We start from the raw sequence: 25,624 nt of genomic DNA on the forward strand, positions 1-25,624 counted from the left end.
GGGATGGGGACAGGGATAGGAGACAGGGATGAGAGCAGGGATAGAGACAGGGATAGGGACAAGGATGGGGACAGGGATGGAGATAGGTATAGAGACAGGGATAGGAGCAGGGATGGGGATGGGGACAGGGTGGGGATAGGTATAGGGATAGGGACAGGGATAGGGACAGGGATGGGCATAAGGGTGGGGTCAGGGATAGAGACAGGGATGGGGACAAGGACCCCACCTGCTCACTGGCGGGGGGCCGCAGCCCCAGCTGCCTCAGCAGGGTCTGGAAGCGCCGGTCCTCCATGGCATCCTCGTTCTCCTCCGTCAGCGGCACCAGCGGCACCGGGTGGGACACGCCTGGGCCGGGAGTGCCATCAGTGGGACCCCACCCCACTGCCCCCTTACCCAACCCCATAGCCCCCCTACCCGACCCCCACCCCACTGCCCCCTACCCCACCCCATAGCCCCCCACCTGACCCCACAGCTCCCCTACCCGACCCCACAGACCCCCTACCTGACCCCAACCCCACAGCCCCCCTACCCAATCCCAACCCTACAGCCCCCCACCTGACCCCACAGCCCCCCTACCTGATCCCGACCCCACAGCCCCCCTACCCGACCCCGACCCCACAGCCCCCCTACCCGACCCCAACCCCACTGCCCCCTACCCCAACCCCACTGCCCCCCTACCTGACCCCGACCCCACAGCCCCCCTACATGACTCCACTGCCCCCTACCCCAACCCCACAGCCCCCCTACCCCACCCCACAGCCCCCCACCCGATCCCACAGCCCCCCTACCTGACCCCCACCCCACAGCCTCCTACCCGACCCTACAGGCCCCCTACCCAATCCCACAGCCCCCCTACTCGATCCTGACCCCACAGCCCCCCACCCGACCCCACAGCCCCCTACCTGACCCCCACCCCACAGCCCCCCTACCCAACCTCAACCCCACAGCCCCCCCACCTGACCCTGACCCCACAGCCCCCCTACCCCACCCCACAGCCCCCTACCCAATCCCACAGCCCCCCTACCTGATCCCACAGCCCCCCTACCCCACCCCACTCACCGTCCTCCTCACGGTCCCCTGCCACCCTCCTCAGACAATTCTCCAGCCACCGCAGGGGCCCGGCCAGGCCTGGCGACAGCAAAGGTGACAACAGGATCCAACTCCACAGCCAAGCCCACCCAGGGGGGTCCGGAGCCCTCTCCCACCTTCCTGATGCAGGCGCTGTGCCAGGTCCTGCCCAGCCCCTTCCTCAGGCACCCAGTGCTCCTCCATGGGGCTTTTCTCTGCTTCATCCTCATCCTCCTCTTCCTCCTCCTCCTCGCTGTCCTCGTCCTCTGCTGAGCTGCCTTGGGCTGGCACGGCAGGGACACCTTTGGCAGCCTGTGGGGTGCCCAGGATGGGGACAGGAAATGTCTGGGTGTCCCCAAAGGTGGGACAGCACCCTCAGGGCTCAGCCCAGGACCCTCCAGCCCCCTGTACCTGCACTGGGATGGGTCCATGGCTCTCCTCCTGCGTTTCTTGTAGAGCTCCTTGCGTTCAGCCACCAGCCCCAGCCCCAGCAGCTTCTCCACCACCCGAGCCCGCGAGCGCCGCGCCGTCAGGTGCTTCATGATGTTCCCCAGGACGTCTGTGGGGAGAGGGGTCAGTGTGGGGTGGGCTATAGGGGGGGTTTTTAGGGGTCTGCCCCCCGTGTCCAGCTCACCGTCCGAGCTCTGGAACTCCTCGAAGAGACGTGTCAGCTCCTCCTCCTGTTCCTGCGTCCACAGCACGATGCGGGTGCCTTTTCTGGGGGTGGGGAACAGCCGTGGGTCCCTGCCCTGGGAGGTGGTGAGTGCCTGCCCTGTCCCCGAGGGTCCCTGCCTTGCCCCTGGGGGTCCTGCCCTGTCCCCGGGGGTTCCCTGCCCTGTCCCCAGGGGTCCTGCCCTGTCCCCAGGGGTCCCTGACCTGTCCCTGGGGAATCCCTGCCCTGTCTCTGGGGGTCCCTGCCCTGTCCCCAAGATCCCTGCCTTGCCCCTGGGGGTCCCTGCCCTGTCCCTGGGGGTCCCTGCCCTGTCCCCACGGGTCCCTGCCCTTTCCCTGGGGGTCCCTGCCCCAGGAGGTGTCTCTGCCCTGTCCCTGTGTGTCCCTGCCCTGTCCCCGGGATCCCTGCCCTGTCCCTGGGGAATCCCTGCCCTGTCCCCAAGATCCCTGCCTTGCCCCTGGGGGTCCCTGCCCTGTCCCCGGGGGTCCTTGCCCTGTCCCCAGGGGTCCCTGCCCTGTCCCCGGGGGGGTCCCCCGCCCTGTCCCCAGGGGTCCCTGCCCTGTCCCCAGGGGTCCCTGCCCTGTCCCCGGGGCTCCCTGCCCTGTCCCCGGGGGTCCCTGCCCTGTCCCCAGGGGTCCCTGCCCTGTCCCCGGGGCTCCCTGCCCTGTCCCCGGGGGGTCCCTGCCCTGTCCCCAAGGGTCCCTGCCCTGTCCCCGGGGGGTCCCTGCCCTGTCCCCAGAGAACCCTGCCCACCTCTCCCGCGGGAAGTCCCTGGCACTGCTGGCCAGCCCCATCCGCACCAGCTGCTTCACCACCTGCTTCCTCGTCCTCCCGGGCGTGGGGAGATGGGCCAGGATGGCAGCGATGATGTCCCCACCTGCAGGACAGGGAGGATGCAGGGACAAACCCCCTGCCACCCCCGGGGGTCCCACTGAGACCCCAGAGACCCCCAATACCTTCCACCTCCTTGAATTTCCAGTACAGCTCCCGCAGCTCCTGCTCCTCCTGGGGGGTCCAGGGAGGCACCCGGCTCCGGGTGGTCCTGGGGAGGGGCAGAGGGAGGTGAGGGGAGGGGAGAGGGGGTGGCAGCCCCCTCCTCTCCCTGGCCACACTCACCCCTCTCCCTCCTGCAGGGAGCTGTAGCCCTTGGTCATCTCGTAGGCAGCGGCCGGGCTCTTCCAGAAGAGCAGCTCCACAAAGGCCTTTTTGTTGGTGGCTGCCAGCGCAAAGAACTTGCCCAGGATGAACTTGGCCAAGGCCACCAGCTCCTGGGGACAGCAGGAGGGAGAGAGGGGCTGAGGGACACCGGGGACAGAGAGTGGGGCTGAGGGAAATTTGGAATAGAGAGCAGGGGTGGGGGGATACCAGGGGGGGACAGAGGGGCTGGGGGATGTGGGCACAGAGAGTGGGGCTGGGGGACTCAAGAGACTGAGCAGGGCTGGAGGACACCAGGGATGGAGAGCGGGGCTGGGGCCTGCAGAGCAGGGCTGGGAGATGCCGGGGACTTGGTGGGGCTGGGGGCTACATGGACAGAGGGAGAGCTGGGGGCTGCTGGGGACTGAGTGGGGCTGGGGGCTACATGGACAGAGGGAGAGCTGGGGGCTGCAGGGACAGGGCAGGGCTGGGAAATGCTGGGCACTAAGCAGGGCTGGGGGCTGCAGGCACAGACCCCTCCCGGGGGGCTGCAGGCACAGACCCCTCCCGGGGTGGGGGGTTCAGTGGGGTGGGGGCTGCAGGCACAGACCCCTCCTGGGGGGGCTGCAGGCACAGACCCCTCCCGGGGTGGGGGGGCTCAGTGGGCTGAGGACTGCAGGCACAGACCCCTCTCGGGGCAGGGCTCATTGGGCTGGGGGCTGCAGGCACAGACCCCTCCCAGGAGGGGTGGCTCATTGGGCTGGGGGCTACAGGCACAGACCCCTCCTGGGGGGCTGCAGGCACAGACCCCTCCCCAGGGGGCTCAGTGGGCTGGGGGCTGCAGGCACAGACCCCTCCCAGGGGGCGCTCAGTGGGCTGGGGGCTGCAGGGATTGAGCAGGGCTGGGGGCTGCAGGCACAGACCCCTCCCGGGCGGGGGGCACTCAGGACCCTCAGCCTGACCTGGTGCGCGGCGGCCGCGGGGTCGCTGAGCAGGCGGTGGAAGAGGGCGAAGAGGGAGAGCTGGAAGAGCAGGGGCTCCATGCGCAGGTCGCGGGCCAGGCGGTGCAGCAGGCGGGCGGCGCAGTGGTTGGTGCGGGGGCTGTTCCGGGCGTACCCCCGCAGCAGCAGCACCAGGGCCTTCACCACTGGGGCACAGGCAAACCTGCCCAGGGGTTCTGTCAGCGTGGCTGCCCCACAGCAGGACCCCCCAGCCCTCCCCAAACTCTTCTCACCGCTTCAGGTAGTCGAGGAAGTTGAATTCTTTCTCCGACACCTGCATGGTTTGCTCCTCTTCCTCCTCCTCCTCTTCTTCTTCATCCGGCTCCTCAGGCTCAGCAGGTGCGGGCCCTGTGGTGGGATGTGCTGAGGGTCTGCAGTGCCCTGATCCAAAGTTTTCCCACTTCCCAACGTCACAGGTGGGGACTCACTGGGCAGGGGAGCGACGAGGATCTCCCGCAGCAGCCGCGTCTCCTCGGGCGGCCCGGCGTCCGCAGCTCCAAACACATCCCCCTCGGGCCAGACCTCCCTGGGGACAGCGAGGACAGGCTGTCACTGTGTCCCCCACGCTCTGGGCACACTGCTGGTCACTCTGCTGGTACCTGGCCGAGCGGAGCAGGCGCAGGGCCTGGGGCAGGCGGGAATCCCACAGGCACTCCTGGATCCTCAGCAGAGCCTCCGCGCGCTGCTCCTCCACCGGCGTCTCCGAGGCCGCGTCGAAAGGCACCACGTCCTCAGGGAGGGGAATCTCACCCTGGGGCAAAACAGAGTCACCCCCTGCCCCACCAACACCCCCAGAACCCCCCTATGGGGCTGGACCCTTCCCTGGTACCTCCAGGCAGGCCTGGAGCTGCGGGGCCAATCCTTCCCACAGCTGCTCCAGCTCCGCAGCGCTGGGTGGGGTGGGAACCATGGGAGCACGAGGCTTCTTCTTCTTCCTCTTCACACGTTTGCTCTGGTGGGGCAAGGATGGGGTCAGGAAAGGCTGGCTGACCCCCAGGAACCCCCCAGGGCAGGGCAGGTGTTGGAGTCCAGGGCATCCCTCTGGGCACCCTGGGAAGTCACAGACCTCGGTAGAGAGGCCTGGGACCCGAAAAAGAGGGTCTGGGGTCTGTGCAGGGGGGTTTGGGGTCTGTGCAGGGGGGTTTGGGGTCTGTCCAGGAGGGTCTGGGGTCTGTCCAGGAGGGTCTGGGGTCTGTGCAGGGGGGTCTGAGGTCTGTCCAGGAGGGTCTGGGGTCTGTCCAGGAGGGTCTGGGGTCTGTGCAGGAGGGTCTGGGGTCTGCCCAGGGGGGTCTGCCTGGCACAGAGCCCAGGAGGACACAATCTTTGATTTTGGTCCATGAGAAAAACATCCAACAGAGAGAAGAATTGCAAGTCACAAATGTGTGACAGAGAGTAGTGTAGTTATCACTGTGCAGAAGATTTTTTAGTTTTGGGATTTTTAGAATGTCGATGCAAAGGGACAAGATGGAGATTTTAGGGCAGTGCCCTGGGTTCTTCTTCTTTCTCCCTTGGCATCCAAATTCTGTAGTGACGTGGGCACAAGGGAGTTTCAGTGGATTGGATCAAAGTAGAAATGACCCTGTTAGTACAGGTGATATAGACATTGCACAGAATTGTAAATAATGAATATGTAATTATCTGTATAAGAGGTAGTGACCTCCCATCACAGGGGGAGTCCCCTCGTGTCCAGGCTGCTGTGAACACCATGGCCGGACACAGAAAATTTTAAGATAAAAACTAATAAACAACGCGAGAAAACCAAGAAAACCAAGACCTTGAGACTCCTCATCCTTCTCACACTGAGCACCGAGCTCAGCACAGAACACACAGACACAGAGTCAGACAGTGTTGGGAAAGACGGGACAGGAAGGACTTATGGATATGACTGCACGGCAAGAAATACTGCAGATGTAAAACCTGAGTGAAATAGGAATGAAAGCCAGTTTTGAGATGTGAGCATGGCAGGCAGGAAGACGGGGATGAGCTGACAAAAAGACAAGAATGTTGCCTTCCCACCTTGGCAAAGACATCCAGGAACAAGGGCGTAAGAAAGAAGTCTATGGAGAGTAAAATGACATGGTAATGCAGTCGTTCTTATAGGCTGCGTGCAAAGTTTTGTATCTCACACCGGTTGGTCAATGTGAATTAGAATATTCAACAGAAAAAAGGATATATTGGATTGTAACAAGAAGATCACCCTCTTCTCCTCTCTCCTCCCCTCTTCTCCCCTCTTGTCCTGGCTCTCCTCCCTTTTGCCCTCACCTTTCTCCTCTGCCCCTCTCACCCCTCTTCCCTTATCTCTCTTGGCCCAACTTCTCTCCCCTCTCTCACCTCACTTGCTCCTGTTTTCTCCCCACGTTTTTCCCCTGCTCCTGCCCCATTTTTACCCCTCAGCTCTCTTCTATCTCTCTCTCTCTCCCCTTTCTCTCTTTAGGGCTTTGCTGGTGGCTGGGAGCAAAGCCCTCTTTACCCACCACCCTTGTAATAATAAACCCCCGTGTTTCTAGAACATCTCAGCTCTGCAAAGTTCCTTGTCCCTGCCATCCACGGAAAAAAATTCCTACAAGACAGCAAACCCTAAACCCTTCAGAGCTCAAGAAGGGAAAAAAAATCACTCCGTTTGCGCCCACACGAACCCACCAGCCAGCTTTGGAATCCGGGGTGAGAAACAACCAGATTAAAACCCCTGAGAGGCAGGCAGAGCCCACCTGCACCACGAGGTTGGCGCGGCCGCGGCAGAAGCGCTCCAGCATGCGGAGGAAGAGGTGAGCCGTCTCCACCAGGTCCCGCAGGAAACTGCGCGGCTGCTTGGTCTCGTCGAACTTGCGGAAGAGCGCCAGGAAGAGCTCCCGGTATTCCATCAGGTAGAAGATGTTGCCTAGGATGTGTAGAGGTATTCGTGAGTTACAGGGGGACAAGGGGCTCTGCAAACCTGAGGTTTTTTAAAATCACATTTTAGAATATGTGGTTTTATCGCAAGGGTCGTGGGTAGAAAGTCCTAAAGAGAGAATGAGAGAGAGCAAGAGGGTTTGGGATGAGAAGAGGGGAGTGAGAGAGCAAGGGGCAGGGTCAGAGTGCAGGGGAAGAGAGCAGAGGTAAGAGCAGGGACCAGAGAGAGAGAGCGGTCTTGGTTACAATACATTATATCTCTTTTTTGTGATGAATATTCTAATTTACAGTGACTAATCAACACAAGACACAAAATCTTATAGAATCTACATACAGCTTATAAGAACTATTACATTACCATGTGTTATACCTTATAAGAACTATTACATTACTATGTGTTATATTTTAAAACTCTAAAAACTACTCTTTAGACTTTTCTGTTTTGCTGCATTAACCTTTGGATCCCTCAGCCAGCAGAAAAATATTGTTCAATTAAAAGGGATTCTCCTTCAGCTGCCCAGGCTGTTGTTTTTAGGTTATAGAGTAACTAAGACTTGGTATCTTACAACTCAAACTAAGCTTCCATTTTTATCTCGACCACAGGTTTCACATTTTCAGAATCTTTCGCCAAGCAATCATATTTATAAGGTTTCCCTGATCCATCTTTTCCAGCACCTAGGGGAGGAGGGCAGGGAGTGGGGAAGGGTGGGACACCCCAGGGACTCACTCTTGATGACCTGGCTGCTGTCCCGCACCGCCTGCTCCGGGGAACGGTCCATCTCCTGCACCGTCCTCAGCAGCTCCTGGTACGCCTTCAGGGCCAAGTGCATCCTGGGGAGGGCAATGGGGGGGTCACAGGGGGTTCCCAGGTGCTTGGGGGGGTCCCAGGCACACCAAAAGTCCCAAATGCCCAAGAGGGTCCCAGGCAACACAGAGAGTCCCAGGTGTGCCCAGGGGTTCCTGGGTTCCCCAGGCACTATGGAAGTCACAGGTGACTGGGGGAGGGGGATCCCAGGCGTCCAGGGGGTCCCAGGCAACAGGGGGACATCAGGTACTTGGGGGTCCCGGACACCAAGGGGTGTCCCAGGTGCTTTAGGATCTCCCAGGTGTCCAGAGGGCACAGGCACTGGGGGGATCCCAGCTACTGTGAGATCCCAAGTGCCCAGAAGGTCCCAGACACCACAGGGAGTCTCAGGTACTCAAGGACAATTCCAGGTAATGGGAGTCCCAGACACCAAAGGGTGTCCCAGCTGCTTTAGGATGTCCCAGGTGGCCAAGGGGGCTCAGGCACTGGGGGATCCCAGTTACTTGGGGGTCCCGGACACCAAGGGGTGTCCCAGGTACTTTGGATGGATCCCAGGTGTCCAAAAGGTCCCAGGCACTGGGGGACCCCAGTTACTTGGGGGTCCCAGATACCAAAGGGTGTCCCAGGTGCTTTAGATCTCCCAGGTGTCCCAGAGGGCCCAGGCACTGGGGGTATCCCAGGTACTGTGAGGTCCCAGGTGCCCAGAAGGTCCCAAACACCATGGGGAGTCTCAGGTACTCAAGGACAATTCCAGTTAATGGGAGTCCCAGACACCAAAGGGTGTCCCAGGCACCTTGGGGGATCCCAGGTGCCTTTGGGGGATCCCAGGTGCTCACCTGCGAGCCCAGGTTGTTGCCTCCTTCTTGTCCATCAATGCCATCTCGTAATAGGTGGTGAGGTTCTGCTCGATGAAGTGGAAGGCTCTGACCCCCACGGTCTCGGACACCAGCTCGGGGCGGAAGCCGTGCCGCCGGTTGAAGGCCATGAAGAAGGCAGTGGCCCACAGGTAATAAGTCTCATCGTGCTGCTGAGCCTTCTCCCGCACCAGCTGGTCCTGGGGGCGACCAGGGGGTCTCAGCGGGGGTCCACACCCTGGAGAGGGGATCCCAGCCCTCCAGCCCCTCACCTTGACCAGCAGCATGAGGCGGTTGTAGCAGCCCTCCAGGAAGTCCTGGCAGAAGTGGCGCAGGAAGAGCCGGACGTTGCGGGCGGAGCGGCGCCAGGGCTCGGACTCGGGGGGCGGCCTGGCGGTGCCGGGGAACGCGCCGGGGCTCCTTGCCCAGGTCGTGGGTGTAGCTCTTCAGCTGCAGGGGATGGAGTGGAGTGGGCAGGTTTAGCCCTGTGGTGTTGCCCTGGTGTTGTCCTCTGTTGTGTCCCATCCTGGTGGTCCCTTGCCATGTCCTGTCTCACTGCCCCCTGCCACCTCCCAGCTCTGTGCCACCCACCGTGTCCCTGTCCTTGTGTCCCACACCACCTCCCTGTGTCCCACACCACCCCCCTGTGCCCCACACCACCTCCCTGTGCCCCACACCACCCCCCTGTGCCCCACACCACCTCCCTGTGCCCCACACCACCCCACTGTGTCCCACACCACCTCCCTGTGCCCCACACCACCTCCCTGAGTCCCACACCATGTCCCTGTGTCCCACACCAGCCCCCTGTGCCCCACACTGTGTCCCTGTGTCCCTCACCACCTCCCTGTGTCCCTCACCACCTCCCTGTGTCCCTCACCACCTCCCTTTTCCTGCAACCTCACCACATCCCTGGTTTTGTGCTTCCCACCCCATCTCCAGTCCTGTGTTCCTGTCCCCGTGTGTCCCACCCACATTCCAATGACCTCTGCCACGTCCCCTGTCCCAATGTCCCCCACCATGTACCTGGCCCCGTGCCCATATCGTGTCCCGTCCCAAAAGACCCTCTGCATCCCTGGCCTTGTGCCCCATATGTGTCTCTGTGCCCCTGTCACCTGCCCAGCCCCTTGTCCCCAACCACATCCCTGTCCCTGCACCCCCACCACGCCCTTGTCCCTGTGTCCACTGCCACCTGTCCAGCCCCTTGTCCCCAACCACATCCCTGTTCCTGCACCCCTTGTCCCTGTGCCCCTGCCACCTGCCCAGCCCCTTGTCCCCAGCCACATCCCTGTTCCTGCACCCCCACCGTGTCCTTGTCCCTGTGCCCCCTGCCACCTCCCTGGTTGTGTGACCCACACCATGTCCCCAAACATGTGTCCCCCACATCCACATCCCAGTGCCAACTCCCCCATCCTTTACCCCATGCCCCACACATCTTCAGCCTCATACCCCACCCACATTCTTGTTTCCCTACCCCTTACCACGTCCCTCATTGGCCCCAGCCTCACACCCTCACCACATTCCTGCACCTCCCACCACGTCCTCGTCCCTCCATCCTGTGCCACATCCCAGCACCGTGTCCCACACACATCCCTGTCCTCGTGCCCCCTGCCACCTCCCCAGCCCACACTCACATTGTGCAGCCCTTTGTGGAACACCACATCCCGGTCCCCGATGGATTTAAGGCCCTGCAGGACGTAGGAGCCGCCAAACGGGAATGCCTGGGGAGAAAACAGGAGCTGAGTGATGCTGTGCCCACCACGGGGGTCCCATCCCTGCCATGGGGGGTCTCCCCTCCTCACCTGGACGGGCGCTGCAGTGCCCGGGCTCTTTTCTCTGCCAGCTCCCTCTGCCTCAAAGTCTCCAGCTCCTGAGTGTCCTCTCTGTGCTCAGCCCCTGCTGTCCCTTGTCCCAGTGCTGCCAGCTCCTCTGGGCTCTGCCAGCAGCTTTATCAGCACCATGGGGGGTTCTGGGGGGTCTCCCTGCCCTGCCACCCCTGCCCGCCCCAGCTCACCTGGTCACGGAACATGAGGGAGATGATCTCCAGGACGTGCAGGCCCATTGCTGCTCCACCTGGGCGCTGGCCAGGAATTTGAGCAGGTCGTCCATGCCGCTGATGTGCAGTGCCCACAGCACCCGGTCGTGCACGCTGGCGTCACCGTCCACGCCCTGCTGGGGGTGGTGAGGGGGTGTCAGGGTCCCCCTGTGGTCCCCAGAGGTGTTGGGGAGCCAGGAAAAAGCCCTGTCCTGGTACCTGCTCCTCGGTGGGGTCTGGGGAACGTGCAGCACGTTGCGCACCAGCAGCAGGATCCTCTCGATCAGCAGCGTGTCCTCCTCCTGCCGCTGCTCCCAGTCCTGGGGGGACACAGCTGTCAGGGCCCCCCACAGCCCACCAGGGACTTCTGGCAAGGAGAGACTCCTGGGGACCCCTGACAGGGACAGATCCTGCAGCCACCGAGGGACCCTCAGCAGGGACAGACCCTGCAGCCCACCAGGGACTCCTTCAAGGACAGACTCCCAGCAGGGACAGACCCCACATTTCCTGAGGGGCCCCCAGAAGGGACAGACCCCAAAGTCCCTGAGGAACATCCAACAGGGACAGACCCTACAGCCCACCAGGGACTCCTCCAAGGACAGACCCCACATCCCCTGAGGAAGCCCAGCAGGGACAGACCCCACAGCCCCCAGGCACCCATGGCAGGGATGGACTCGGAGTCCACTGGGGATTCCAAGCAAAGAAAGACCTGCAGCCCTCACAGGACCCCCCAGCAGGGACAGACCCCACAGCCCACCAGGGACCCATGGCAGAGATGGACCCTGGAGTCCCCTGGAGATTCCAAGCAAGGAAAGACCCCTGCAGCCCCCACAGGACCCCCCAGCAGGGACAGACCCACAGCCCCTGGGATCCCCAGCAAGAATGGACCCCACAGCCCCATGGGACTGTGGCAGGGATGGACCCTGCAGCCTCCTGGAACCCCCTGGGACAGACCCCGCAGCCCACCAGGCACTCCTCCAGGACAGACCCCACAGCCCCTGAGGGACATCCAGCAGAGACAGACCCCACAGCCCACCAGGGACCCATGGCAGAGATGGACCCTGGAGTCCCTGGAGATTCCAAGCAAGGAAGACCCTGCAGCCCCACAGGACCCCCCCAGCAGGACAGACCCTGCAGCCCCCAGGGGATCCCCAGCAGGAATGGACCCCACAGCCCCATGGGACTGTGGCAGGGATGGACCCTGCAGCCCTCCAGGGACATCCAGCAGGGACTGACCCCACAGCCCCCAGGACTTCTGGCAGGGATGGACTCCGGAGCCCCTTGGGGATTCCAAGCAGGAAAGACCCCGCAGCCCCCACAGGACCCCCCAGCAGGGACAGACCCCACAGCCCACCAGGGACTCCTTCAAGGACAGACCCCACAGTCTCTGAGAGACATCCGGCAAGGACAGACCCCACAGTCCCAGGGACCCATGGCAGGGATGGACCCTGCAGCCTCCTGGGACCCCTGACAGGGACAGACCCCATGTTCCCAGAGGGGCCCCCAGAAGAGACAAACCCCAAAGTCCCTGAAGAACCCTCAGCAGGGACAGACCCCACAGCCCACCAGCGACTTCTTCAAGGCAGACCCCACATTCCCTGAAGGACCCTCAGCAGACCCCAAAGTCCCTGAGGGACATCCAGCAGAGACAGATCCTGCAGCCCCTGAGGGACCCCCAGCAGGGACACCACCCCCAGCCCCCGAGGACAGGAACTCACCAGCTGCAGGAGGTTGTAGAGCTTCTCACTGAGCACCACAAACACCTTCTCACTGGCGAAAGCCTGCAGAGACCCCGTGTGAGCAAAGGGATGTGAGCAAAGCCCCCAGCCCATGACACATCCCGGGGCAGACTCACCTCCTTGTAGGCCTGCAGGTAAGACAACACCTGCAGAAAGTGGTGCCGGGAGGTGGCATCTGCTGGCACCTTCCCAAAGCACAGCAGGGCTGGCTGAGTCAGATTCACCATCAACCTGTGAGTGGGTGGAGAGGTGTGAGAGACCCCTGCCCAGCAAACAGCCCCTCAGACCACAAACCTGCCCCCCTCAATACCTGATAACAGCATCAAAAAGCACTTTATCCTCGTGATACTGCACCAGGATGGGCAGGAGGTCGTTCTGCGGATTGGGCAGCCCCAGCTGCTGCCGCACGTCCCGGCTCTCATCCTCGTGCCGCAGGTACCTGATCAGGTCCTTGACACTCTCTGGGGACGTGGAGCCGTCAGTCCCCTGCCATCTCCTGTCCCTGAGCCCCCTCCTCACCCAGTGCCCACCTACCCAGGCAGTCGGGCTCCCGGTGGTACACGTCGCCCTCCAGGTAGCCCAGGGCGCTGCAGGTGGCCAGGAGCTCGCAGTTCATCATGTACCAGTCCATGCAGCGCGGGGCTGCTGCTCACGGTACCGGGGGCCGCCTGGGGACCCCCGGGCTGGGGTTAACCCTCCCACCGCCCGTTCTGGGTTATCCCGGTACAGCCCGACCTGCGGGTACCGGTGTCCCCAGCACTGATGGACCTCCCAGGCCCTGTCTCCCTTCGGTACCGGCCCCCATTGATCGCACAGCCACCCCCAGGCCCCGGTACCGCCTGGATCCCCCCCCCACCCCCGGTGCCGGTGCACCCCAATAGCGGCGCATCCCAAGCCCCGGTTCCTCCGGTTCCACATCACCCCCTGTGCCCCCCAATCCCGGTTCCCCCTGACCCCAAACCCCCCAATCCCGGCCCCTTGACCCCATACTCCCCAATCCCAGTCCCTCCTGACCCCAAACCCCCCCAATCCCGGTCCCCCCTGACCCCAAACCCCCCAATCCCGGCCCCCCCGACCCCAAACCCCCCCAATCCCGGTCCCCCTGAACCCAAACCCCTCAATCCCGGTTCCCCCCAATCCCAAACCCCCCAATCCCAGTCCCCCTGACCCCAACCCCCCCCAATCCCGGTGCCCCCAATCCCAAACCCCCCAAATCCCGGTCCCCCTGACCCCAAACCCCCCAATCCCGGTCCCCCTGACCCCAAACCCCCCAGTCCCGGTCCCCCCTGACCCCAAACCCCCCAATCCCGGCCCCACCGACCCCAAACCCCCAATCCCGATCCCCCTGACCCCAAACCCCCCAATCCCGGTCCCCCTTGACCCCAAACCCCCCAATCCCGCCCCCCGGCCTCGCTCACCGCCGCCCCGTCCCCGCCGCTCTCCCGGTGCCGCTCCCGGCGCGGGGCGGGTTATACAACAGTCCCACTTCCGGCGGGACCAGGCCCCGCCCACCCGCGCCCTTCAAGCGGCAACTCCCACCGCGCACCCCGGTGGTCCCCCCACCCCAACCTTAGTGCCCTCCCCTCCCCATTACCCCCGGCCGCCCACCACGGGCACAAACCGGCGGCTCGGTGCCTTGGGGTGCCTCGAATCCCCCTGATCTCACCCCCTGCCCTGCGGCGCTGAGAGGTGAAAGACGGGAGCGGCAGGGACGCTGTGGTGGCATTGCCCTTTTAAGACCGGCGCTGAGTGGGCGTGGCTTACCCGGAGCGCGGGAACGAGCGGCGCGTCCCCGAGGGGTCTCCGGTATGTGTCCCCCCCACCCCAAATCCCACCCAAACCCGGTTCCGGGCGCCGGGCACGGCCGCCAGCGGTTACCAAAATAAAAGAGCAGGTTTAATTCACCGAACACAGAAGTCCCGCCGCGGCGGGGCGGGGCGGGGCGGCCCCGGGGGGCGGCCCCGGGGGGCAGCCCGTGGTTCCCGGTGGTTCCCGGTGGCGGGTCCCGCCGCGCCGCGCCGCGCCCGCACACACACGCACCACACGCACCGCGGCGGCCCCGTCACAGCAAAGCAGCGGCCGCGGACGGGCCCCGTTAAAGCCCCTGCGTCTTCAGCTCCAGCGGCTCCGCCGGCGGCTCCGGCGGCGGCTCGGCGGCGGTAACGGCAGCGGTAACGGCGGCGGTAACGGGGCGGCGGCTCTCCCTTGAGGGCGGCCAGGCGCTCGGCCAGGCTGCGCGGCCGCGGGCACAGCGCGAACTCGTAGAGCACCGCGCCCAGCGCCGCGCCCAGCAGCGGGCCCGCCCAGTACACCTGCGGGGGGCGGCGTGGGCACCGGCACCGGGGGACCCCGGGCACCGGGGCGCGGGACCCCCCCTGCTGACCCCCGGGAACCGGGTCAGGGTCTCCTGGTTGGGCCGGGGGGCAACAGCGTGTCCCCCTCCCCGGGATTTCGGGGGCGTGTCCCCCTCCCCGGGATTTTGGGGGTCAGGGTCTCCCGGTTCAGCAGGGACCAGCCCCGTGTCCCCTTCCCCGGGATTTCAGGGGACAGGACCCTCTCCCGGTTCAGCGGGGGACCAGCTGTGTGTCCCCTCCCCAGGATTTCGGGGGGCAGGACCCGTTTCCCGGTGAACGGGGGACCAGCCGTGTGTCCCCTTCCCCGGGATTTTGGGGGCAAGAGCCCTCTCCCAGCCGTGTGTCCCCCTCCCCGGGATTTTGGGGGGCAAGACCCTCTCCTGGCTGAACGGGGGACCAGCCGTGTGTCCCCTTCCCCAGGATTTTGGGGGACAGGACCCTCTCCCAGCCGTGTGTCCCCCTCCCCGGGATTTTGGGGGGCAAGACCCCTCTCCTGGTTCAGCAGGGACCAGCCGTGTGTCCCTTCCCCAGGATTTTGGGAGACAGGACCCTCTCCCAGCCGTGTATCCCCCTCCCCAGGATTTCAGGGGACAGGACCCCTCTCCTGGTTCAGCGGGGGACCAGCCATGTGTCCCCTCCCCCAGGATTTCAGGGGACACGACCCTCTCCCAGCCATGTGTCCCCCTCCCCAGGATTTCGGGGGACAGGACCCTCTCCTGGCATTACCAGGAGATACCCAGAACTTTTGGGCTACCACAGCCACCCACCTTCAGGGGGGGACACAGCAGCTGGGACAAGGCTGGGGAGGGATTAGGGGGGTCCCAAGGCGGGTTTGGGCGTCCCCATCCCCAAAACTTACCCAATGATTGGCGAAGTTGCGGGTGATGACGGCGGGGGCGAAGGAACGCGCCGGGTTCATGCTGGCGCCCGTGTAGTGGATCTGGGGGGGATGCGGCAGTGAGGGATGGATTATCTGATCCCCCCCAGCCCCTGGGGGTCCCCAAGGTTGTCCTTACCCCAAAGAGGTGGCCCAGGGCCAGGGAGAAGCCGACGGGCACAGCAGCCGTGGCCGGGCGCCCGTCGTGGCGCTCGTCGAAGCTGGCGAAGGCGCAGAGGACGAACTGGGCCGTGAGGAGCAGCTCCACCACCGTGCCCTGGCCCGGGCCCACGCCGGGGTGCAGCTGTGTGGGGAGAGGGCTCAGCGCCCCCTTTCACCTCGGTGCCCCAAATCCTCCCTGGTTATCCTTGAGCACCCCAAAAATCCCCGTACCACATTTGCCTCCTCGTCCCCAAACTCCTCCTGGATGCCCAACTCTCATTAGTGTCCCACATCAATCCAACCCCAAAACATCTTCTGGACCCCTCCAATCCACCATCAGACACCTCTGAACCCCAAAACCCCCATTACAGCCCCATGAGACCCCAAAACACCTCCTGGAACCCCCCAAACCTCTCTGAACCCTTCATCCCCCCCATTACAGCCCCATGAGACCCCAAAACACCTCCTGCAACCCCCCAAACCTTTCTGAACCCCAGAACCCCCATTACAACCCCATGAGACCCCCCAAACCTCTCTGAACCTCTCATCCACCCCATTACAACCCAACGAGACCCCAAAACACCTCCTGGAACCCCCCACCCCATGGTCCCCCAGCCCTGCAGAGACACAAACCCCCCAAACATCTCTGAACCCCTCATCCCCCCCATTACACCCCCATGAGACCCCAAATCCCAAAACAACCCCTGCACCCTCCCAATCCTTCCAAACCCCCATAAGAATTCCAAACCACTTCAGGTTTCCAAAACACCTCCTGGACCCCCCACCCCATGGTCCCCCAGCCCTGCAGAGACACAAACCCCCCAAACATCTCTGAACCCCTCATCCCCCCCATTACAGCCCCATGAGACCCCAAAACACCCCCTGGAACCCCCCAAACCTCCCTGAACCCCAGAACCCCTATTACAGCCCCAATGAGACCCCAAAACACCTCCTGGAACCCCATAATTCCCCCCAAACCTCTCTGAACCCCTCTTTCCCCCCATTACAACCCCACAAGACCCCAAAACTCACCAATTCCCCCAAACCTCTTTGAACCCCTCATCCCCCCATTACACCCCCAGACCCCAAAACAACCCCTGGACCCTCCCAATCCTTCCAAGCCCCCATAACAATTCCAAACAACCGCAGTCTCCCAAAACACCTCCTGGAGCCCCCCAAACCCTCATAACAGCCCCCACCCCATGGTCCCCCAGCCCTGCAGAGACACAAACCCCCAAACCGCTCTGAACCCCTCATCCCCCCATTACAACCCCACGAGACCCCAAAACACCCCCTGGAACCCCCCAAACCTCCCTGAACCCCAAAACCCCCATTACAGCCCCAAATGAGACCCCCAAAACACCTCCTGGAACTCCCCAATTCCCCCAAACTTCCCTGAACCCCTCATGCCCCCATTACACCCCCAGATCCCAAAACAACCCCTGCACCCTCCCAATCCTTCCAAGCCCCCATAACAATTCCAAACCACTTCAGGCTCCCAAAACACCTCCTGGAGCCCCCAAACACCTCCTGGACCCCCCACCCCATGATCCCCCAGCCTTGCAGAGACCCCCCAGCCCCCCGAAGCCCCCCTGCTCACCGCGCTGAGGCCGAGGGTGCCCCGCACGGGGCCGGGGGTCACCCCATAGAGCACCCCGGCTCCGGCCAGCATCCCCAACACCTGCGCCAGCAGGTAGCCCAGGGCGCGGGGCAGGGAGAGCTGCGAGGCCATCAGGAAGGCCAGGGTGACGGCCGGGTTGACGTGCCCCCCGCTGACATTGCCCAGAGCCTGCACCAGGGTGGTCTGCGCCAGCCCGAAGGCCAGGGCGGCCCCCACCACGCTGGGGGGGCCCGGGGCCCAGCGCAGGGAAGCCCCCAGCCCCAGCAGGGCGTAGAGGAGGCTGCCCAGGAACTCGGCCAGGACGGCCCTCCAGAAGGAGGGCGAGCGCAGCTCCCGCATGGCCGGACCCCGCTGCCCTCCGCGGCCCCGCTCCCCTCCCCGGGGGCCGCCCCAGACCACCTTTATAACCCCCCCCGGGCCGGCCCCGGGGGTGGGATCGCACCTCCGCCACCCCCCGTTAACCGCTTCGCTGCCCCGGCGGGGAACGGCACAGAAAACTCCCCCCGGGCAGCCCCCGAGAGTGGGGACCCCTCCCCAACAGAGCTGCGCCGCCCCCACCCCTGGGGGGACCTGGGGGGCACCTGGGGGGTGTCACCGATTGTCAACCCCAGTGGGATTTGGGGGGCGGCACTGACACATCTCCCACCCCTTTAAATATTTTTTGGGGGATAATTTGGGGTTACCCCTGCTGGGAGCCGCCCCCACCCCTGGGGGGCACCTGGGGGTTACCTGGGGGGTGTCACCGATTGTCACCCCCGGTGGGGTTTGGGGGGCGGCACTGACACACCTCCCCCCTTTCCAAATGGTTTTTTTTGGGGGATAATTTGGGGTTACCCCCTTTGGGAGCCGCCCCCACCCCTGGGGGGGACCTGGGGAGGGGAATGGGGGTGTCACCCCCGGTGGGGGTTGGGGGGCGGCACTGACACATCTCCCCCCTTTCCAAATGTTTTTTTTTGGGAATAATTTGGTGTTACCCCTTTGGGAGCCGCCCCCACCCCGCGGGAGGGGCTCTGGGTGGGTGTCCCCCCCCCCAATCCAGTGCTGTTGTCTGCGGGAGGGTTTATTCAGGCCGGGCTTAGCGGGGGCTGAGTCCCCGGCCGGGGGGGATTAGGGCTCGGCCGGAATCTGCCGGGGCTGCAGAGGCGGCCACAAAGGGCTTTGCTGCGCTCAGCTCCCCGGCACGGGACGGGACGGGCTGGGCTGCGCTGACGGGGGGTCCCGGCCCCCGCCCTGCCCGGGGGGCCGCGGGGAGGGGGCACCCGCAGTGCCGGGGGGGCGGTGCTGCTGCTCAGCGAGGGCTCAGCGCGGTGAGAGACCCCCCGTCCCTTCACAGCATCAACCTGAGACCCCCACACACCTTTAATCCCCCCCATGGGGCAGAGGACAGTAAAAGGGGAGGGGGCACAGAGCACAGAGCCCCCCCCGCTGTGGGTGCCCCATGGGGGAGAGGACAGTAAAAGGGGAGGGGGCACAGTGGTCCAGACCCCCCGTCCGTTCACTCCGCATCCCACCTGAGACCCCAAACCACCTTTAATCCCCCCCACGGGGGCTCAGACAGTAAAAGGGGAGGGGGCACAGAGCCCCCCGCGTTGTGGGTGCCCCATGGGGCTCAGACAGTAAAAGGGGAGGGGGCACAGAGCCCCCCGAGCTGTGGGTGCCCCATAGGGGCTCAGACAGTAAAAGGGGAGGGGGCACTGAGTCCCCCGCACTGTGGGTGCCCCATGGGGCTCAGACAGTAAAAGGGGAGGGGGCACAGTGGTCCAGACCCCCCCGTCCGTTCACAGCATCACTCAGCACCCACCTGAGACCCCAAACCACCTTTAATCCCCTCCATGGGGGCTCAGACAGTAAAAGGGGAGGGGGCACAGAGCCCCCCGCACTCTGGGTGCCCCATGGAAGGTTCTGGCGGCGGCTAGGATTCGGTGTGGAGGGTCGGGGGGCGTCGGGGGGCTCAGGCAGTGCCCTGCTCCCGCTGCTCGGCTGGAGGAGCCACAGAGGAGGGGGACAGGCTGGGGGTCTCCACCAGAGCCACGTCCCGGCAGGCGAGGCAGGCCCCCAGCTTCTCCCGGGAGGCTCCAGGGGCCAGGAGGAACTCATAGGAGACCCCGGCCAGCACCGCGCCCAGCACCGGGCCCAGCCAGAACACCTGGAGGGGCACAGGGGGTTTGGGGGGTCACAGGGGTGGGGGGGACACAGGAGACCCCACCCCAGCCGTGAGGACTGAGAGGAGGAGGATGAGGAGCTGTGGGGAGGGGGTGGCACATATTTGGGGTAGGGGGCCCATTGCAGGGATGGCAATAGGGGGGACACACCTGTCCTGTGATGGTGACACCATAAAGGCCCCAAGGTGATATAGGGTGACCTGTCCCAGGGTGGGCTCACCCAAGGGAAGGTTCACCCAAAAACTGCTCTCCTGGGGTGGGGATGGGGGACAGTAAACCCGGGGGTCCCACCCTTCTTTTGGGGACTCTGGGGGGGTCCAAAGTTGCCCCCAAAACTGCTCTCCTGGGGTGGGGATGGGACCCCAGTGGTCACACACTGCAGCCGGGGGTCCCACCCTTCTTTTGGGGACTCTGGGGAGGTCCAAAGGTGCCCCCAAAACTGCTCTCCTGGGGTGGGGATGGGACACAGTGCAGCCGGGGGTCCCACCCTTCTTTTGGGATTCTGGGGGGGTCCAAAAGTGCCCCCAAAACTGCTCTCCTGGGGTGGGGATGGGACCGCAGTGATCACACACTGCAGCCGGGGGTCCCACCCTTCCCTGGGCACTCTGGGGGGGGCCCAAAGGTGCCCCCAACTCACCCAATGATCATCCCAGACGCCGGTGACGATGGCCGGCCCCAGAGAGCGGGCAGGGTTCATGCTGCCCCCCGAGAACGGCCCCTGTGGGACACAGGGGGGGTCAGGGGCTGGTGGGGTGGGGACCCCCAGGCTGGGTGGGGATATGGGGGGTCCTTACTGCAGCCAGGGCACCGGCGGCCACGGCGCTGCCCAGGGCCAGCCCGGCCTGCGGGGCTGTGAGCTCAGGGATGGAAAAGGCCACCAGTGAGAGCTGGAAGGTGGCAAAGGTCTCCCAGGCCAGCGCTGTCCCTGCTGTCCCCACGGTGCTCACCTGTGGAAGGGACACCTGTCCAGAGTCATGAGATGGGGCAGGGATGGGGGACAGGAATAGGGACAGGGATGGGGACAGGGGATGGGGGGACAGGGGATGGGGGACAGGGGATGGGGGACAGGGGACAGGGGACGGGGGACAGGGGACGGGGGACAGGGGACGGGGGACAGGGGACGGGGGACAGGGATGGGGGACAGGGATGGGGGACAGGGGATGGGGACACAGGGGATGGGGACACAGGGGATGGGGACACAGGGGATGGGGGACAGGGATGGGGACAGGGGATGGGGGGACAGGGGATGGGGAGACAGGGGATGGGGACAGGGATGGGGACAGGGGATGGGGACACAGGGATGGGGACAGGGGATGGGGACAGGGGATGGGGACACAGGGGATGGGGACACAGGGGATGGGGAGACAGGGGATGGGGAGACAGGGGATGGGGACAGGGATGGGGACAGGGATGGGGACAGGGATGGGGACAGGGGATGGGGACAGGGGATAGGAGACAGGGGATGGGGACACAGGGGATGGGGGACAGGGGATGGGGACACAGGGGATGGGGGACAGGGGATGGGGACACAGGGGATGGGGGGACAGGGATGGGGGGACAGGGGATGGGGACACAGGGGATGGGGAACAGGGGATGGGGAGACAGGGGATGGGGGACAGGGGATGGGGAGACAGGGGATGGGGAGACAGGGGATGGGGAGACAGGGGATGGGGACAGGGGATAGGGGACACTCACCCTGGTGACAAGCCCGGTGTCATCCTGCAGCGCTGCCCGGGCAGCAGCCGAGGCCAGCGTGGCCCCCGTGCACTGGGCCAGGACCCCCGCGGCCCCTCGCAGGGCGCTCAGCTTGCGGGTGCACAGCAGGGCCACAGTCAGGGCGGGGTTGGCCTGGGGCCCCCCGAGGCTGCAGACGAGCCCCCCGACCACCAACCCCCCTGCCAGGGCTGGTGCCAGCGGCCCCGGGGCTGCCGAAGCCCCCAGGACCACCCCCACGAAGATGAGGGTCGCCACCAGCTCTGCCAGGACCCCTCGCCAGAAGTGGCTGCTGCGGAGCTCCTGGAGGGACAGAGGGGCCGGGGGTCACCCCAAGGCACTGCCAGGAGGAGGTGGCACAGACAGGGGGTGACAATGAGGGCAGGGAACCTTGGGGATGGGGTATCTCAAGGGTGGGGTGCCCAAGGATTGGGTATCTCAGGGATGGGGTTGCCACGGCAACAGGATGTCTCAGTTTTTGGGTACCCAGGGGATGGGGTGCTTTGGTGAGGGGACCCTCCAGCACCTGGGTACCACAATGAGGGGGTCCTTCGGTGATGGGGTGCCTGGTGATGGGATGCCCCAGTTTTTGGGTACCCACGAGGATGGGACCCCTCAGCAGCTAGGTACTGCAGTGGGGGGTACTGGGGCAGTGTGGGGGTGCCATGGAAAAAGGATGCCCCAGGTACCACAGGGATGGGGGCACATCAGGGATGGGACCCCTCAGTCCCTGGGCACTGTGGTGACAGGATGTCCTGGCAATGGGGTCACAGAGATGAAGTTGGGGACAGCAGCCACAACAGGGCCACTGTGAGGGGCACACAGAGACCCCTGTGCCAGGGCTGGGCACTGAAGTGACAGGCTTGGGTTGTCCCCATGAGTCGGGGGCTGCTCAGCCACCCCCTGGCAGGGAGGGACTCTGGGGCTGTGGTTTTGGGGTAGGCTGGGGTGGCTCGGGGCCGCTCGCAGGGTCTTACCTCCCCGATGGCCATGGTGCAGCTGTGGGAGAGGGAGCGCAGAGCACACCTGGGGAGGGCACCTCCTTCCCCCTGGCACTGCCACTCCTGTCCCTGTCACCCCCCAGCACTGCCACCCCCTTGGCACAGGGCACCCCTGAGGTGCTAAGGTTGGGGCAGGATTTTGGGAGGGGCTTTGGGGGTCTTTACCTTGGGCTTGGAGCATCCCTGGGTGCCATGGCAACCCCCTGGACCCTTTGGGGTGTTGTCAGGACGACCAGAGATGAAAGGCCGGGATGAAAGGCTGAGGGGGGTGAGAGGGGGGTGACACATCTGGGATGAGAGTGGGGACAGGACTGTCCCTGGGGGGGTCAAACACCTGGGATGGGGACAGGGACAGGGTCCTGAGAGGGGCTGAGAGGTCACAGGGTGACACCTGGGATGAGCACAGGGAGAGGGTCCTGAGAAGGGCTGAGGGGTCACAGGGGACAGGGGGACACACCTGGGATGGGGACAGGGACAGGGTCCCAGGAGGGGCTGAGGGGTCACAGGGGGACACCTGGGATGAGCACAGGGAGAGGGTCCTGAGAAGGGCTGAGGGGTGACAGGGGACAGGGTGACACACCTGGGATGAGCACAGGGGCAGGGTCCCAGGAGGGGCTGGGGGGTCACAGGGGACAAGGTGACACACCTGAGATGAGCACGGGGTATGGGGATGTCCCCTGGTGGGGGGGGGGTGATGTCACACACCTTGGACAAGAGTGGGGACAGGGTCCCTGGTGGGACAATGGGAGGGGTGACACATGTGGATGGAGATGGGGACAGGGCTGTCCCTGGCAGGGGGAGCAGGGTGGGTTACACAGCTGGGACAAGAATTGGGAATAGGGCTGACCGCGGGGGGTGACACAGCTGGGACAAGAATGGGGACAGGGCTGTCCTTGCTGTATTGGGTCTGGGAGGAGGCAGAGGTGGAGGGGGTCTCACACATGTGACAAGAGTGGGGACAGGGTCTTGGAAAGGGTCACACACCGGGGATGAGCTGGGGAATGGGGCTGTCCACAGGGGGGTCACACACCTGGCACAATTCAGGGGGGACAGAGCTGTCCCAGGAGGGGTCACACAGCTGGGACAAGAATGGGGACAGGGCTATCCCAGGGGGTCACACCTGACAAAATTTAGGGCCAGGTCTATCCCAAGGGGGTCACACACCTGGCACAATTCAGGGACAGGGCTGTCCCAGTGGGTTCACACACTTGACACAATTTAGGGATAGGGGTATCCCAGGGGAGTCACACAACTGGGACAAGAATCGGGACAGGGCTATCCCAGGGGGGTCGCACCTGGCACAATTCAGGGGGGACAGGGGCATCCCAGGGAGGTCACACACCTGACACAATTCAGGGACAGGGGTATCCCAGGAGGGGTCACACACCTGACAAAATTTAGGGCCAGGGCTATCCCAAGGGGGTCACACCTGGCACAATTCAGGGACAGGGCTGTCCCCGGGGGAATCACACAGTTGGGACAAGCTGGGGGACAGGGCTATACCGGGGGGGGGGGTCACACACCTGACAATTCAGGGCCAGGGCTATCCCAAGGGGGTCACACCTGGCACAATTCAGGGACAGGGCTGTCCCGGGGTGGGGGAGTGTCAGACAGCTGGGACAAGAATGGGGACAGGATTATCCTGGGGAGGGTCACACACTTGACACAATTCAAGGACTGGGGTATCCAGGGTAGGGGTCACACACCTGACACAATTCAGGGATAGGGGTATCCTGGGGAGGGGGGGGGTCACACCTGATAGAGTTCAGGGACAGGGGTATCCCGGGGTGGGGGTCACACATCTGACACAATTTAGGGACAGGGATATCCCTGGGGGGTCACAAACCCAGGACAAGCTCAGGGCCAGGACTGACCCCACCCTGCAGGTCCCCATAGAGATGGCAGGAGGGGCCTGGGGGACAGCAGGGGGACAGCCCCGGTGCCCCCCCGGGCCGTGGCTCTGCCGGCTCAGCACCGGCCCCGCACGTGGGGTGAGTCAGCGGGCGAAGCCCTGGCTCAGCACGGGGGGAGCTGAGCCCGGCAAAGCCAGAACAATCCGCGGCCACAAAGGGCTGGGACAGCGCCGGGACACGCGGGGGGACACCGGGGGGACACCACGGGGGAGGGGGGTACGGGGGGGACACCCTGGGGACAGCATTGGGGACAGCACTGCGGGGGGGGGATTAAGGGGGGGATATGTGGGGGACACCGGGGGGACAGCACTGGGGAGGAGAGGAAATAAGGGGGGGACATGTGGGGGGACACCCTGGGGGGGGGAAATAAGGGGAGAATATGTGGGGGGACACCGGGGGGACAAGGGGGACATGTGGGGGGACAAGGGGGGATAGCCCTGGGTGGGGGAATAAGGGGGGAATATGTGGGGGACATGTGGGGGGACAAGGGGGACACCGGGGGACAGCACTTGGGGGGGGAATAAGGGGGGACATGCGGGGGGACACCAGAGGACAGCCCTGGGGGGGGAAATAAGGGGGGAACATGCGGGGGACAACACTGGGGGGGGGGGGAATAAGGGGGAGGATATTCAAGGAGACAAGGGGGACACACAGGGGGATTTGAGGGGGGACAATGGGGTCACACGGGGGGGATTTGAGGGGGGACAAGGAGGACATGCAGGGGGGACAAGGGGGACACACAGGGGGATTTAAAGGGGGACAACGGGGACACGCAGAGGGATATGAGGGGGGATAATGGGGACACACAGGGGGATTTGAGGGGGGACAAGGGGGACACACAAGGGGATTTGAGGGGGGACAATGGGGACAAACAAGGGGGGATATTCAGGGGGACAAGGGGGACACACAAGGGGGGATTTAAGGGGGGACAAGGGGGACACGCAGGGGGATTTGAGGGGAGACAAGGGGGACACGCAGGGGGATATGAGGGGGAGCAATGGGGTCACACGGGGATTTGAGGGGGGATAATGGGGAGGGGAGATGAGAAGGGGAACAACTGGGGGACACCCTGGGGGACACCATGGTGGGATATGTGGCCAGTCATGGAGGGGACACAGGGAGGGGACATTGTGGGGACACTGAGCAGGACAAGGGATCTCGCAGAGGATGGGACAAACGTGTCCCCTGTGTCCCCCTGTGCTGTCCCAGCCCCTGACAGAATATTCCGGGGATTCTGTATCACCTCACAGACCCCTCTGGGGGCCACCAAGACCTACAGACCCCCCCAGGTGTCCCCAAGATCTCCCCATCTTGTCTTGTAGACTCCCCAAGTGCCTTATAACCCCCTCAGTCCTGCCCTATAGACCCTCCAGGTGCCTTATAACCCCCTCAATCCTGCCCTATAGATCCTCCAGGTGCCTTATAACCCCCTCAGTCCTGCCCTATAGATCCTCCAGGTGCCCCATTCTGCCCCACAGCCCCCCAGTAATCCCAGACCTGTTCTACAGATGCTCAGAAGCCCCCAAAATGCCCCCCAGGTGTCCTATGAGCCCCCTAATCCTGCCCAGACTCTCTTAGGAGCTCCTTCTGCCTCATAGATCCTTTCTGAGGTGCTTCCAGCACCCC

General features: G+C 64.2%; 3 protein-coding genes across 3 annotated transcripts in view; all 3 read right to left on the reverse strand.

Moving 5' to 3' along the window:
• TIMELESS (timeless circadian regulator) overlaps positions 1-13,651 on the reverse strand; it is a 14,385-nt gene extending 734 nt beyond the window's left edge. The window contains 31 exon segments of the mRNA XM_083880991.1: positions 178-345; positions 1,060-1,128; positions 1,206-1,380; positions 1,480-1,505; positions 1,508-1,627; positions 1,703-1,785; positions 2,495-2,618; positions 2,698-2,783; positions 2,858-3,009; positions 3,838-4,039; positions 4,110-4,224; positions 4,305-4,402; positions 4,476-4,627; positions 4,706-4,828; positions 6,585-6,754; positions 7,493-7,596; positions 8,407-8,624; positions 8,697-8,807; positions 8,809-8,874; positions 10,056-10,135; positions 10,138-10,142; positions 10,224-10,357; positions 10,436-10,479; positions 10,482-10,593; positions 10,676-10,698; positions 10,701-10,776; positions 12,175-12,237; positions 12,312-12,426; positions 12,506-12,656; positions 12,730-12,863; positions 13,614-13,651. Of these exon segments, the coding sequence (XP_083737117.1) occupies positions 178-345; positions 1,060-1,128; positions 1,206-1,380; positions 1,480-1,505; positions 1,508-1,627; positions 1,703-1,785; positions 2,495-2,618; positions 2,698-2,783; positions 2,858-3,009; positions 3,838-4,039; positions 4,110-4,224; positions 4,305-4,402; positions 4,476-4,627; positions 4,706-4,828; positions 6,585-6,754; positions 7,493-7,596; positions 8,407-8,624; positions 8,697-8,807; positions 8,809-8,874; positions 10,056-10,135; positions 10,138-10,142; positions 10,224-10,357; positions 10,436-10,479; positions 10,482-10,593; positions 10,676-10,698; positions 10,701-10,776; positions 12,175-12,237; positions 12,312-12,426; positions 12,506-12,656; positions 12,730-12,826 (3,262 nt within the window). The 5' untranslated portion in view covers positions 12,827-12,863; positions 13,614-13,651.
• Positions 13,652-14,290: 639 nt separating this feature from the next.
• Positions 14,291-17,548, reverse strand: MIP (major intrinsic protein of lens fiber; the record flags this gene model as incomplete). The annotated part of the gene is given in 5 exon segments (XM_083880899.1): positions 14,291-14,353; positions 14,355-14,507; positions 15,409-15,489; positions 15,566-15,730; positions 17,189-17,548. Coding segments are annotated over 5 exon segments (822 nt in total).
• Positions 17,549-19,160: 1,612 nt separating this feature from the next.
• On the reverse strand, positions 19,161-22,091 carry LOC310920935 (aquaporin-2-like; the record flags this gene model as incomplete). The annotated part of the gene is made up of 5 exons (XM_083880992.1): positions 22,062-22,091; positions 21,067-21,387; positions 20,166-20,318; positions 20,009-20,089; positions 19,161-19,355 (listed from the first exon to the last, which is right to left on the reverse strand). Exons 1-5 carry the CDS (start codon positions 22,074-22,076, stop codon positions 19,161-19,163), a joined length of 765 nt encoding a protein of 254 aa, XP_083737118.1. The 5' UTR covers positions 22,077-22,091.
• Between the last annotated feature and the right edge of the window lie 3,533 nt (positions 22,092-25,624).

This window comes from Zosterops lateralis (assembly GCF_965231275.1).
Source record: "Zosterops lateralis genome assembly, chromosome: 32".
In the NCBI taxonomy this organism is placed as follows: domain Eukaryota; kingdom Metazoa; phylum Chordata; class Aves; order Passeriformes; family Zosteropidae; genus Zosterops; species Zosterops lateralis.